Source organism: Eutrigla gurnardus (genome assembly GCF_963514095.1).
Source record: "Eutrigla gurnardus genome assembly, chromosome: 9".
Classification (NCBI taxonomy): domain Eukaryota; kingdom Metazoa; phylum Chordata; class Actinopteri; order Perciformes; family Triglidae; genus Eutrigla; species Eutrigla gurnardus.
The window spans coordinates 18,366,058-18,382,183 of NC_139923.1; the positions used below are offsets into that span (position 1 = coordinate 18,366,058).

The 16,126-nt window shown below is 40.7% G+C and overlaps 1 protein-coding gene across 3 annotated transcripts in view; it reads right to left on the reverse strand.

Moving 5' to 3' along the window:
- Positions 1-16,126, reverse strand: part of scaper (S-phase cyclin A-associated protein in the ER) — a 56,410-nt gene that overhangs the window by 19,031 nt on the left and 21,253 nt on the right. For all 3 annotated transcript variants that reach the window (XM_084017703.1, XM_084017705.1, XM_084017704.1), the window contains 4 exons: positions 15,098-15,234; positions 10,906-10,971; positions 10,043-10,169; positions 3,676-3,791 (listed from right to left, as the gene is read on the reverse strand). In XM_084017703.1, the coding sequence (XP_083873829.1) occupies positions 3,676-3,791; positions 10,043-10,169; positions 10,906-10,971; positions 15,098-15,234 (446 nt within the window). The remainder of the gene's footprint in view (positions 1-3,675; positions 3,792-10,042; positions 10,170-10,905; positions 10,972-15,097; positions 15,235-16,126) is intronic.

Sequence of the window (16,126 nt, forward strand, 5' to 3'; positions counted from 1 at the left end):
TGAGTCCCTACCTCTTCAACGGGGTAAATTTGTGTTGAGGGGAAGAAAAAGAATCCTAAGCCAAAATAAAAGGTGAGGAGGCAAATCCGTTTCCTTGTGCTGTCAAACAATCCCTTCATTCACTGCTATCTAAATGACATTTAATTTGAGTCTGCTGTTGATCTCTCCGATACCCTGAGTGCTTCCATGATATCGGCTCTGGCTGCCGTGCCACACTGGCCAGGTATGAAGGGAGAGAAATCTGATGAGCCGTCACACAGCATCACGCACAGGAGCACAAGTGTGTGCGCACACACACACACACACACACACACAGACAGACACACACTCTCTCTCACAAATGGTGGAAAACATCCTGAAATAAAACCACAGGTAGCAGGTCTGATTTCACAGGATACACCAGGTCATGTGAGACAGTGGTGGAAATACAAATTGGGTTAACACGCACTGTACAAAGACTAAAGCCTTCACTGGAGATCACCTGTTCAAGTTACACTCGCAGCTCTGCTTTTCTTTTTAACTCATTGGAAATAGTTAAAGTACAGTATGACCAAAACATTACAATATTACATTTTGAATAACTTTTTAGTCATAGATGAGCATTTCTGTTCTCTTTGTTGTTTGCTTTTTAAAAGTTATGTACAGGCATATGGAGTCTAATACTGAGATAAAAAAAAAAAAAAGTCTTTCTTCCTCTCATCTCTTCAGTGACCCCTAATGGAAGACACAAGGACAAGCCAAAAGAGATTCTAGACAAAAAGGATTCTTCCATCCAAACTAACTACAGAAATTAAAACAAGAGTTGTTCCCTTTATTTATTTACTTACTAGTTTAACAGTCTGGGACAAAACAGCTTCAACTCCATAATAATGGTAATATACTGAAGGTTACTGGTATATGTGATGGTATAATGTTTACTTTACACATGATTTTCAATTTAAGTCACATTAAAAATAGAGCTGAAAAAAATATTTGGGTAATGATTTATCGACAGAAAATTTATTATGACAAAAAATAACTGGTCCTAGTGTGCTGAGAAATATTTACTGATGTTCTATAACCTCTTTTTCTTAATGAAATGAATCAGTAAATTAATTGTTAGTTGCCGCCCTAGAGATATAAATATATTTAACAATAGAGTGAAAAAAGTGATTTAATGTATATGACGAAATAAAAATAATTTACATAATGAAATTCTAATTAACTAATACAATTAACGTGAAGTAAAATACATAATGCACGCGAACATTTGGGATGTCACTGTGCCTTTTATGAGATACGACTAGCTGCAGCTAATGACAGCGGCAGCATAAACCCTGATCTAGACATTCCAGTGACCACAGGGTTACACCAGGACATTAGCGGAGCCTCGCAGAGGAATTAGCTCATTAATGTAATGGTAACAATATGGAATCAGCCTCCCCGGGGAGAGATATGGCAAGAGCATCTCCGCAGCTGCCTTTTTTGTAAATCACTCAGCTTATCTGGTAGGAGGAGGTGATCAATACGGCAGCATCACTGTAAACAGATAATGTAGCGCACTCTGGGGCGGGCGTCTACACAGCAGCCCATTAGGCCACACAGCCATCCAGATGACTGATAGTGATAAGTAGACAGACGGGCTGCGTCCTTGTGTTGCATCTCGTCACTCGCTCCCCGACTGAGGTGCATCGCAAGGTTAAAGTGTGACATCTGCTGCACCTTACACATTTATTTGTTTTTACAAAACAGGGGGAAAAAAGGGAGTCTTTAAGGTTCGTTTGCATGAAATTGTGACTAATAAATCTGCATATGAATTCAGATTTACATACACAACAATAGCCTGTAATAAAGAAATTAATGTATCACTGTATACTCTACAAGCTGTTTCAGTCTAATGCATAGAATATATGGGGTCAGGATGAATGTCTCCACGGTGCTGGATTGATGTCTTCATCTAGGGCTTATCTCCGGTTGAGTTCTCCACTCTCAGCTGGCAAAGCTCTCGAGGGCCCAGCAGTATTAGCAGCACAGGGCGGACTGATAGGCACGCCGCTGAACTGAAGGTATTAAGCTCGATTCTAAATAAGCTACTGAAGTAACCCATTAGGCCATGGACATACCATAGTGTGACTACGGTTTATCATGCTTGTATAAAAACTCCTCTGCAGAGAAACATGTTTAGCCACGTGGGAAAGGTTTAGTTATGAAAGTAAAACTACTTCAAGGCCGCTAGTGTGCAGAGGGCCAGAAACACAAGGCCCTAATCTTCACCTCCTGCTCCTTCGCCACAGCATGTCAAGAAGAGGTCTTAAAAGCCAAGGAGGTATTGTGCTAACACAGCATCATGCACGGATGTAAAAGACAAACTCAGCAAACAAACGCTTTGTCCAAGGAGATAGTCTTTCCATTTGAGATAATAACATTTCTTTCAGAAGTCTACTTGAAATTCCCTCAGATTACAATGATTGAGGAAGAGAGAGTAAAAAAAAAAAAAAAAAAAAAAATCAATAAACATGTGATGCCCTTTAAAAGCCTTATAAATATAAGAAGCATTTGTCCATTAGCAGAGATTCAGAGACTAGTAAATGCTAATGAATGGGAGTGCAAGGCCATTCGAGTCCATTACAGAGTCTCACTAGTGAGTAAGGCAGCCTCTTTGAGGTTATCTACTGGCAAGCTATGCAAACGCCAGACCCACAACTCAAAAATACTCTGCACTCTAAGTGATAGATGGGACACATGTGCTTTTTGTGTTTCAAGAGAAAATAATGAACACAAATTGATTATGGAAATGGAAAAGCTCTCCATTTCTAGAAGGGCAGCACTGTTACTCATTTATACATTCTGAGGATATTTATTGAGATGAAGCAATATAAACAATGATAAAGTAGGTTAGTTGGGATTAGCTCACTCACTTAGGGCAATTGCAAAAAAAAATGACAAAGAGAGAGGAAATAAAAATTGTGTTGTCAGTAGGGTCAGAGAAAGGATACAGTCAAGAGAAGTCCTTTAGGACTATTACCAGCTGTTTGAGGCCTTGTGAACATACAGCAGACTCAGAGTGGACAGACATAAAACAGTACGTTTTGTAATCGGAGATGCACAAATGAAAATCTGCTATTACTATTTTTATTCTTTCAACACTGGCTTGAATGTATCCTGACAGAGAGCCTCCAGTGTATTTGTACACAGCCGAAGAGAATTGTAAAAAAAAAAAAAAAAAAAGTTTATTTTGATATTACATTAGAATAATATTTGTGTTATTATATGTACTTTAAGTGGGGTCGTCGTGCAGCCGATCACAGATCGCTGACAAACGCAGGCTCACAGGGAATATCTGTCATTGCAGATAAATCACTCCACACCTGTTCCAGTCCCGACAATGAAGCTAAATTTAGTCTTACACCTAGTCAACAAGATCACATTCAGCCATGGCTAAAGTCATGATTGATCTCAACAACAACTGGTCAGCGTTTCAGAAATCAAACGGTTCTAATCATAAGCTAAAGAGACAGCTCTCCCTGCTGGCTTGAAACAGAAACTTGATTAAGTCTTCTTGATAATGATCTAAAGGGCATGGTTTGATTTTGAGTCGCGTTTAAAAATCAGGGTGCCATTCACTTTTATGTATTCTAAGGTATATTATTATGGTAAGTTAAAATGCAAGCATTTCAATTTGGTAACAGTACTCACTTGAGAGGAATACGAGGAACTGCATTGGGTGTGGAAGTAGCAGCGGCGACCTGCAGAATTTGTTCCAGAGCCGACAGGCCACCGCCTACTTGGAAGGCCACTTGGTCTGCATTGTTCTGTTGAGGCAAAGACAGAGAGAGAGAGAGAGAGAGAAGGAGACTGTCAGGGGACAACAAGCCACAGGCCGGACAGGGGATTACATGGCTCTCACCAGAGAGGGAACCGCTCTTTCTCCGACAGGGGCGAGGGATTGAAATTTGAAACAAAGTGATCCCAAAAGTATTCCTGTTTAATCTCAAAAGTGCACAACCCGACTCCGCCCCACAACAGTGGAGTTTCAGTGGACGGCAAATGATCTGCAGGCTCCAGTTAGCACCGGGGTGGTCTCAACGGGTGACCACAGTGAAAGGGAGAAAATGCCACTCGGCCAAACAAAGAAGGGGGCAATTCGATAACTTCAAAATGTAAAAGTCATTCCAATAAGATTCTTATCATAATCAGACCTAAGTTAATAATGCATTATTCATTGAGGTAAAAAAAAATTATTCACCTATTGTGTCAGCAGTTACAGGGATTAACGAGCTATGTAATCCTGTTCAGAGACTCTTCTTCAACCTTCAACACTATCCAGCCTCACAAGCTTGCAGAGGAGCTTCTCTCACACTTCTAATTACTATAGATTTCAAAGTTTTGCACCGACAGCAGACTTTTCTCAAAACCGGATTTCAGTGTGATTGACTTAATGGTGTCTTCTCAAAGTGGTGGCATTAGAGGCATCTAATGGCTCTGTTCAAATTCTCTGCACCCCCCCCCCCCCCCCCATCCTATTAATTTTATTTTAGACTAAAAAATGGTTAAAAAAAAAAAAGGGTATAAAGGATAATTTTTTATAAAAGTCATTGCTTCCCGTTGTTTTTAAGTTATTTTTTCCCTCAGTTTATTTATAATAACAAAAAAAGATTAAAAGAAAATGACTTAGTAGCAGGAAAAAAAGTTAGTCCAGTACGTAGGATTTATGAACACATGTAAATAGTTAGGTCCTGCCCTCCTGTGACGATAGAGTAATTGGCAGTAGGTCAGAAGCTGTTGCTACAGTGTCTTATAAATCAACAAGTACAAAGCCTGGAGCAGGCGCTGACTATCAGGCATGTTTGTGCCTGGGTCGACAGGGAGGAAAGGAGCTGGAGGGGAGCTGCTGACGGAGGGGGCCTTCTTCACACAACTGCAGCAGGCCGTGTTACACCGCAGGTCACTCCTCCACCTAATGAGGATACGAGCTCCTCGGTGCTGTGACAGCGCTAAAATCCAGCCACTTCACAGCGCTTTTGTTCTGCAGATGGGAAGTCGCCAACAAGCCTGAACACATTGAGAGAGGAGCGCTTTACCAAATTACAGATAAGCTCTTCATCTGTCATTCATGCCCGCTGCTGAGGCAACGGCTCCTCGATTCCGGTGTTCCACCCACACAGAAAACACAATCATTTAGGGTTCGGGACAATTATCAAACACGCCAACGCCGCCTTGCCTTCAACACAATGAAAAATGCCTCAAAGACGGTCGCAGGAGTCTAAGTAATGTTTGTGAAAGACCTCATGATGACTTTCTGAATGTTGCCAGCAGTTTCCATGCCTTATCAATCGGGTCTCATTCACTGAGCTTGGCTTAACCCATCTCTTAACCCTCCCATCAACACACCTACCTAAAAGCTTCTAGGCTAAATGAGAAAAGGCAGCTCTTTCATAGCAGCTTATCAAATGGTATTAAAGGAGGTAACTGGGACCTGCCCAGTCCTGGCTGGGTTTCTCGGCTACTCACTGCCTTTTCTGCTCTGCTGACAGATTTATCTGTTGTGAGGATGGAACAATACGAGTGGAGGGGATTAAGTTCAAACTGCCTGACATACTATCTTCAGGTGGTCTATGCATGCGACGGGGCCACAGAAAACAAAGCGAGCAACAGAGTATTACTATGAGAACTAACATTTCACCGAAAATATAATGTGTATAGTAAAGTTTCGTTTTGCATAATAACAGAGTTGATGGTGTTGACTTTCTAAGCAATTGGGAAACAGCATCCTTTCTACAAACCCCGTCACCCAGGGCAACAGGAATATGGTTTGTGATTACAGTGACAGCCTATGTTTGCGCCTATGCCTTGAGGCTAATGACAGAACCAAAGAGACTACAAAGTTGGGATACAAATGTTAGCATGCTAACAGGCTTACTTAAAACGGTGAACATGGCAATAATTCTACCTGCTATATATCAGCCCGTTTACATTTTCTGAGTACTGCCAGCCTTTGAAAACAACTGCACAATGTCGTCTGTTGTCAGTGACGCATTAAACAGCTAACAGTCATGTTTCCCAAAATGTAGGGAGTGGCCCTTTATATTCCAATCTGTCAGTGCTTGGTTACACCCCAACAGAAGCTACAACGACACATTAACAGGACTAGTTTCCCCTCAAACAGAAAGAAGAGGCACCGCTAAGGGATGAGCATTGAGACACAAGCAAAGAGGATGGTTCCTGAATTATACAACAGGGGGAATTTTATCCAATTATTGTCCAGAGTGACCATTGTTAGCCCAGCTGATGGGAGGCCCGAAGCAGCTGGTTAGTCCTGCAACGGTGTCCGCAGACCAGCCAGATTGCAATGTGTACTGTCCCACCACCAGGCACTTTAATTAAGCAGAAAGGAGGGCACGGCCAACAGATGGACAACAACTGGCAGAGTTCATGAAGGACTGGCTTCATCTTTGATCTGTACCTTCAAATCACAAGTTCACTCCTTCACAACTAAAACCCCGGCCGTGACAGAGACGAGTATGATCAGCCTCTCCTTACAGCAGTTTCATCATTATGCAGCCTTACAGAAAAGCTTGAGAGAGGTAAACAATGCTCTGTGGACTGAGTCAACTGTAAACCACAACAAGGCTGCTGGAGTAAACATTTTAAAGTCCAGTATAAACTTGAGTGTTTACGTGACATAATGGCATATCACTTAGTACACTACGTGAGTGCAGGGCAAACATGGAATAGGACGATTCCACAAACTGTGTTTATTCAATGAAATGAGCGGAGATTAATCAAAGGCCACTGTGGCGCAAAATCAAACCTTCCACAGAAACCACAGACGGCCTCAAGTTGTAACTAATACACCAGGAACCATTTCACTCCCTATTTGTCTTGTGGTGAGGAAACAAACATGAGACTGTTTGGGGGAAATGACAGCCTGTGATGAGAAAATAGAAATTACATTAGAGCTGAAAATTTGATTATTTCCATTAATCTATAAATTCATTTTCTCAATTAATGATTAATGATGGCAGCCTCAATCATAATGACATGGACGTCTGAGGACATTAGGGCTGAAACTAACAATTTTAGTCAAGAAATATTGTATTATTATTTTGATCAATAATCTCATCTAAAATGACAAAATCACGACAAATACCTCTTACATAGGCCAAATTAATCCTCATACTTTTAGATACAAATTCTGAATTAAGGGTTTTACTGGCCAATCTACAAGCTCTACATTAAAAAAAAAAAACTTCACTGATGAATTATTTATTAAAGTTGCCAAAACAATGAAATGACTAATCAGCTATACATAACTTTTTCTAATGAATAAAACTAAATATCCACCCATTAATATACATACAAGTTTATCATAATGTTAGGATTGATGCTTTTAAAATGCTTGTGAAACAAATAAGACAAACAAGGGGTTCCCATCTACCGAGCATCAGTGACATTGGTGAGAAGAGGTGACTGCAAAGAGCCCAAAGGATATTAAAGGACAATTCCCACCCCAACCACAGCCTGTTCAACCTGCTGCCGTCTGGCAAGCTTTACAGACATATCAGCTGCCGTACCACCATGCTTCAGAGCAGCTTCTTTCCTCAGGCTGCAAGACTCCTAAATTCATCCTCCACCCTCTAATATCACTTTTAATGTATTTACTTATGTAGCAAAATGGCACTACAAACTACATTTTGTTGCAAATGCCTGTTGTACAATGACAATAAATTAACCTTGTAATTATTGACGATTAAATACAGATCTTTATAACTTGTTATGTACACTTTGATTCAACTATGACATATAATATATTGCTTATACTGTTGGAATGTAAACGGAATAGCATGTTGCTCACTTTTGCCGTTTGACAAAGTTCTGACACCGCTGATCTGGGCTGTATCTGTCAGTCTGCCAGAGGCCCAAGCAAGAGACCTTGTTATCCTGCTACACTGCCCTTCACCTTCCCCCATGTCCCCAGATGACAAGTCCCACCAGTACCCTTGGTTGGCCCAACCAGACTCTGACAGCTGACAAATGAAAATGCTAAGTCTTTGGTTCTTAAAACACGCTGCTCCTAACAGGTCCTTACCTGAAAGCAGTGGTGTACACCACTATAAATACAAGTGCTCAATAATAAGGCAAGAAAGAGCAGCACATTGGGAAAATTGATATTTTCAATCACAGAGAGTAAAGAAAAAAAAATCAGGTTTGACACAAAATAAACCATTAGAGGCCACAGAGGGAGAAACACACTGGGGTCAAAGACGTAGCGTAGAAAGCAGGGGAGGAGTGAGGGGGGTGGGACGCAAACAGCAGTGCAGGAGGGGGAGTGTCGGGTGTTGTCTAAGGAATTAGCAGAGAAAGTGGAGACTGAATCAGATATGGGGGACAAAAACAAATCTCTAGGTGAGTCAATGACATGAGAGATGCTTGTTAGGTCAAATAATCTAAACGGTCCTGACTTGATGTGACTCAGGGGCCACACGGCCATGCTAACGGAGACTCCATTTATTTGTCTTTGTCCAGGGATTAGAGTGGGAAGTGCTCCCCAGGCTGCCTCATCGGCCAATCATATTGTTCCAGCCAGTTAAGGGTGGATATCACTCCAACAAGCTGATGAAGCAGAACTTGACAAAACAGTTTTTCAGCTGAGGGAAAAGACAAAGCAAGGGCACCGTGACAGAGCTGCCTCCTTCCAGAGCGACACCGCCGCTGAATAGAGCACATCTACTCTGGCCCACTGACCTCTGACCTCCCACTGGGAGTATGTGGAGCTGAGGGGAGGAGCCCTCATGTAGTGACAGCTTGTGAGCTACTCACATCACACTGGTAACCTCCTCTCTCCTTTCAGGACGCTGTGCCACCCACCTCAGCCACCTCTTTCTTTGCCTCTCTCGGGAAATTCGGTAATAGCCTCTCCAGCCGGCCCCCTCGTCATTGATGGGACAACATAATCTCTCCATCCTCACGCCCAGAGGCACGCACAGTGGGGATGTTATGGTGGCTCCAACAACTTAGCAGGAAATTTATGCCTCATTACAGGAAGTGGGCTGTATATTCTCCGCATCATAAACACGGTGGCAGGTGTTTTAATTCCTCCTCTCAGTTTTACCGGAAAAAAGAATGTCATGCGACAAAGCCTCTGGGACAGATGTTTCAAATAAACTGTAATTATAAATGTCTGCCATTATATCTCACAATTATGAATAGTTTTACAGCTGTAAGAAGTGTAAGAGAAAAGGCAAATCTCTGAAAAAATGTCAAATTCACTTGCTTTTGTTCAATAAAGCCCTGTGCATCCCTGGCATTTCATCTGGAAATCCAATTAACTATTGTCTAAACCAGTGACATCTGAGTCGTGCAAGCCACATCAGACATGAGACAATGCCTGCTCGTGCTAGGAAGCTCCTCTATTGGTACCATGTGCACAGTGAAAACACAGGTAATCTGGTCTTCATTAGTGGATAACCAAAGGCAAGTTGGTTTGGAGTAAGTGATACTCTACATGGGGAGGGTGAGACACAAAGCGACGCAGCCAAACACAACTCATCACTGAGCCAAAGGGCTGGCATGTCCCGTCCACTGCTGCAGACTGTTTAGGTGACTGATGAGCAGCACAGATCTGTGTGTCGTTCGTTCTTATCTTATCGTTCTTTCAAAACAAAATCAGAAAAAACAAAAAACAACTTTTATTCAAGTTCATAGATTCAAGGAAAAAGGTTCCGACATAACTACGTTATTGTTTTTTCAATCTTTTTTTAAACATTTAAAACAGTTGTTTTTCTGATTTTGTTTTGAAACAAAATAAACCAAAGAACGAACAATACGCAGATAATTAACAAAGCAGTCATGAACATGATACACCAGAATTAAGAAGATGTGAAGTTGTAACAGGCAACTTCAATCCATTGCGATAAATAAGGGTATAGTTGCATAAAACTTTTTGATGATTAATATTCAAACAATATATTAACATAAGAATTCCGACACCAATAAAACATACTTATAACTCAATCCTATTGTCTAATATATCTGGATCTATGTGATGCATTTGTTGCTCTACCTGTTTCTCTAGGATGCGAGAGATCTCTCCCAGAGTTCTGTCCAGACCAGACACTTTGTTGTTGGCGCTCTGGCCACTGTCTTGGCCCTGCAGCTGCTTCAACAGGTCCTTTATCAGGCGCTGTAGCCTGAACACACAAGAGCCAATAGTTATTGTCAAACCTGTTTACAAACACCAGTTCTTAATCCATGTTTCCATGCTACTTTGGCAAACTTCTATCCATCACAGAAGAGTTCAAACCCTTGGTGGATTAATCAATCAATGGAAAAATTATACAAACAATGAATTGTTTGTCATTGTTCAAGCAAATATAACAAAATATAACAAAATCTCAAATGTGAAGATTTGCTGTTTTTGTGCGTGTTTTTGGTATAAAAAAACAATGAATATCACAGAGAAAAGAGAACAGAATCAACTTGCAGTAATATGGAGCATTTGTGAAGCAAATGTCCAAAATGTACATCTTCCAGACTAAAAATTGGAAATATTGCCAGTTTTCTTATATCAAAGCAAATCAAATATCTGTGGGTTTTGTTCTCTCTATTACACAAAACAATAAAGATGTCACCTTTGGGAAATTGTGATTTTACCCCAAATTTGATTGATTAACAGATATGCAATTAAATAATTATTAGTTGAAAGCCACCATGCATTTGAGAAATTTTTATGTGCATGTTTATCATATTATTTTTCAGATAAAAAAAAAAAACATTCTGGACCAAAAAATAAATTAATTTAAATATAGTTGGTTTTCATCCCTTCATCCGCTTGTAGTTGGTTGCAGCCCTCCAACCAAAGCTTTAAATCATGAGTAAAACGTACAAAAAAATACTCTGGAATTTTAAATCATAAAAAACACTCACTTGGCCTTGTAGGGGGAGTCAGGGACCTGCGACTTTGCCTCCATTGACGTCTCATATTCCTTTGCCCTGCAGAGGGAGGAGTAGGAAAAAGTCTTTGAATACCAGGAAAAAAGTGTTTGGCCTGTCAGTAAAGAACACAACGGACGAAAGTGTGAAGAGAGAGAGAAAAAGTTCAAACTGAGTCTGTTTATTTGGCCTGTCAGCTGCTCACCAAGTAACTTGGCTTAAAATAATCAGACACCGGCTCTGCAGGGACGAGTATTTTGCAGCCATCGCCTCATGTTATGAACACTTGATTCTACCTTTAAAATCTGGCTTCCTTTGAGTCGTTTTTTAATAAAGGGAGGCTCAAGTTCTTCACTTGTCAAATAAACAGTTAAAGGGGGTTACAAACAGTGTTTTGAATGGGCAACCTCCTAAAAGGTCATGGTCATGAGGGGAGCGGTATCTCTGTGGCATTGCTCCAACAGCCATTCTCTGAGAAGTCGGAGAAACACAAACCGTGTCCTTGTACGTCTGTGGGAAATTGGGTGGGGGATTCTATCTGTCAGTCAGGTTTTCCCAGACATGATAAGTAACTATTGATCAGAGTTAGATTGCGCGTCTTCCGGTTACCCATCTCTCGCCTGATAGGATCTAAATCTTCCTGGAAGACGACAGGTGGATTTGTCCCGGCAGGACAGACCTAAAGTCTCATCCTCTGCAATCTCTTGTATTCAAGGGCAGTCATCTCACAGCGACTGATAACTCACCTCACAGCCTCAGACCAGGACATTGAGATACCAAAAACCTTGCAACTGCTCATGCAGGGCATATATTCTAGCAGTCACAAAGTGTTATTACTTATTTATTCTTACATTTAAAATCTCAACAAGCAAACTACGAAACTATGAAAGCAGAAAAGAACAAACAAACAGTCTTATTGCATTACAAATTCCCCATAAATAGACCATGTTGTGAGGGACAATAAGAATAAACATTATTTCTAGACAGTCATTTTCCATGTCGGGTGAGTAGGATAAATTTGTGGTACCGACTATCTTTCAGAAGGGCCTGAACAATATCCGCTCTGTTTGTCATCCGTGACAGTGCAATATTAATCTTAGACAGGTTATAGCTAACCAGGTTAAACAAGGAGCAATTGCAGAGTTAGTCATTATTGTCAGAAGCAGCCCATGTTAAATGGGCCTCGGGCAATAAATATCAGTGATCAGCAAAAAGACAGAAAGCACGCTATGATCTATATAAGCATATCTGATCTAAACCTCTAATACACAAAGACACACTTCTCTCCAATGCTGCAAAAACGTGACGACAATGAAGACAACACACACCTGAGAAAGGAAGCCAGACAGACTTCCGTTCAATGGCAATAAAGAGGAGTAGAGCCTACAGAAACCTAAAATTATACTATACTTTCATAACTCAATGTCCTTAAACCCAATTTAGCTTCTCTACGCTTTCTTAAGGATGTAAAGTTAATTTACGAGCAGCACCTTTCCCCCTTCTACGGCAACGGATGGTAAAATGAGTAATGGCCATGCTCACCACCTCATATTGTACACCACACTCCCTACAGGAGTTTCTTTGTATACACGCTACCATCTGAGGTCCTCACACAACAACACACTGGCCACTCTGTTCCCTGCTGAGCGAACCACAAGTAACCAGCTACAGACAAGCAGCTTGTACCACAGCATAAGTGGAGACTCTGGTTTCCTGGTCCAGAACCCATCCTGACACTAACTGACAGACTACAGTACTTACGGAACATTTTTATAGCTTTTTTCCCCCCTCCTTCCCAAAACACGTATTATTATTAGAGGTTAGCCAAACCACAAAAAACAATGTGGGTTAAAAAAAAAAAAAAAAAAGTGTAGTCGCTGCTTTATGACAAACCGAGGCTGCGACGTTGACCTGGTGAGAACCACTCACGTTTTACGGACACCATACGGTGTTCCAATAAAACGGTTCATTTCCACTCGGTGGTGAAGCGGCTCACCTTTATGTTTACTGGGGCTCTGTGTTATTTATGACCTCTGAAAGCCTGCTGCCTTTGAGTGCTAGTCTCAGCAGGACCGGTGCAGGAGTGATGGTGAACAGAGACAGATCATGTTGTCACTTTCTCAGTGCCGCTGAGCCTCACAAAGCCAAAAACAGCAGCACTGAGAATAAAGCACTGTAGCAGGTACAGTGTCTCAGCCTGTAGCTGGCTCTTATTCCGCCTTTGAATGAGTACTTTCTCCTGAAAAGCATAATGATAATAATGAATTCCCTTTTTAGAAATCTCACACAGGGTCAAATCCACAGTGTAATCATTACAGGTTGGAGGCTCTATTGTTATCATTAAGTCTGCCTACATTCACACTCTAGAGATAACAAACAATGCAATTAAAAGATTATTAAAATGATTGCATGGGAATAATAATTGGCTATCATACACACATCGGATGCTACTGTACAAATAGACTTTGTTCTTAATCATAATCCCAATAAAAGGTCATTTAGAGCAGACACTTTGCAATAAATCAGTTAGTGTTGTTTTCATCCCAAACTGAATCTTGAAGGTTAAATACCGTATATTTATCATAAATACCATGATGAAACCCCCTTATAGATCTTTCAGATTTGTAAATTATCATCATTATTATCATCATTCACAAATAGTGTGATAATTATTCCAGTAGCTCACATACGCTTCATCAGTGTGAGACAGAAAACAACAAACAAAAGAGTTGAGCTGGCATTTAAGTAAGTTGTTTGCTACTCAGCATGTTAGCAGCCTTTTACTATTAGATGGCAGAAAAGGGAAAAGTGATTCTGATGTTGATGCATGTTGAAGTCAGTGTACATTATATGCAATGGAAATGTTTACCGTACTTATAATTTGAGAAGCCAAATTGACATAGTCGTTGATAACGGTATAGATTGGATTACTTATGTCCGAACTTTAAGACCACATTATCAACACGCCCTCCATTAGATCGTAAATGGAAAATGGACTGCACTTAAATTGCACTTTTCAACCTGAGTGGGACAAAGCTGCTTTACAATGCCTCTCAGCCCCACACATGCACCGGCAGAAGGCACTGGCCTGGCCAATGGGGGGGAATTCAGGGTTCAGTGCTTTGCTTTAGTGTTTAAAAGGATTCTGGTAAAAGTAGAAGTACTGATTAAACTTCTTCTTTACTCAAGTAAAAGTGAAAAAGTAAAGGCCCTGAAATGTACTCAAAGTATAAAGTATATAATATCCCTATGAAGAACATTTCTACTGGCTGACAATAGGAAGAAAAGACGAGTGATATGGATTGATATGGTTTCAGACCGATGCCAATGAGTTTTCAATAGGGCCAGTTTTCTATTTTCCATGTAGATAGAAAATTATATTTCACAAGAAGCACCACCACAACAATCCTAAAGTAAAAACAAAAAGACCATTCAGTTTCACTCAATATGCAACAAAAATATGTTCTACTGTTCATCTACTGTATACATTTCATGTTTACATTATGTTCGTGATTCCTCAGCCACTGACTGAGATCGATAGAAGCCATGTCTTATTTTATGCCTCATTATTTCTTTTTAGTACGAAATGTGCGTTTAGAGCGTACGTCTCAGATATTAATGTCGTCCTATTTGTGGTGGAATACTTCCAATAATCTGCATCAATAACTTCTTACAGTAAGTATTGTCAACATGGTGTCTCTTTCCACTGCTGTCCCTCCCAGTTGTGACAGCCAGTTAAACTGATTGCGCTCAGGTCCAGGGTCTGTCACACAGCAGCTACGCCTCCTATTTGTTGATTACTATTGATTTTCTTTGATACTTCATTTAAAAATCAATAGCTCAGAGGAAGAAAAATAGGCATGGCTCATACATACTTTAACATACCCCCTGTACACAGAGGAGCGCTTTAGATTTGGCAATGCCATGGCAGCAATTTGGAGGAAAGCTCTTTACAGGTGAAAGCCAGGGCCCTACGGATCGATATGCAGTTTTGCTCCCCAATCACAGAAAGTGGTCATAAATTAAGCTCATCAGTGTTACCTTGTGGACAGCCAGGATGCACATAACATCTGCTTTCCATCTCCTTGTCACTCATAAAAAAAAAAAGTCCTGGCACAGTTTTGTCCTCTGTGCGTGTGAGAGGATAGAGAGGGAGAAACGGAGAGACAAAAAACGGATATATTACCTGGAGTTCATCCTGGCGCGGAGCTTCTTTGCTTTCTTCCGTGCCTTCTGCCTCTCTTCTCCATCCTTCATGCTCTCAGAAGACACAGAGCTGTCCATCACTATATCCACGACGTATTTCTTCAAGGAAAGGTGCTCCTAGAGAAGATGAAATCAATACATCAAAGAATGTTGTACCATAACTTATAACGGGCTTCTATTGTGTCTTATTTTTTAAATGCAAAAAACAAGCTCATGAATCAGCATTGGAAAGTAAATAAGTACTTTTACTCTGTACTGAAGAACAGTTTTGAGGTAATTGTAGTTGAGTACTTCCATTTTCTACTTCACTAATATTGTACTTTTTTTTTTTTTTGAGATTTAGATTCTATTTAATCTGCAGATCAAGATTTGATTCACCAAACACATACAGTACGATGCATTGTTATGGATAAAACTACCCAGGGTACAAAACAGGTAAAATTAGCTTTACCCTGTCAGCAACACCAATTATAAAAAATTCCCAAGTTAAGGATCAGAGTACTTCTTCACTACTGACACAGTTACTGCAAAGAAAACAAAGATAGCAAAGGTAAGACTGCCTTGCCTTATCCTAGGATGACTTGTGTCTAATGTGCACCATCAATTAATATTAAGAAGTTCTTCTCAAAATGACTATGGACATAGAACAGCAAATACCATATTTCTCTGACTTTATACACTTCAGATGTGGCGCTGAATATATTGTGCGACAGGTCGATCTACGCCTCTCAATAACACCATTGTGTCCTGTAATTACCTCAAACGATCTATCGTCTTTTGAAGCCCCCACGCCCACGGACATGCTAAAAGGCTGGAGGTGTTGCCTCCTGTCCGGCCCCGTCAGATGATTCTGATATTTCCATCAGGACAGGGGAATGTAACCCAATTTGAACAACACGATGCATGTGCAAGAAACCAATTACCCAATTATGCTGTCATCCTGCACCCCAGAGGACATGATGGCCTCACAGATAAAGGCTTTCCATTCAGCTGTCGGGGCTAACCTGTG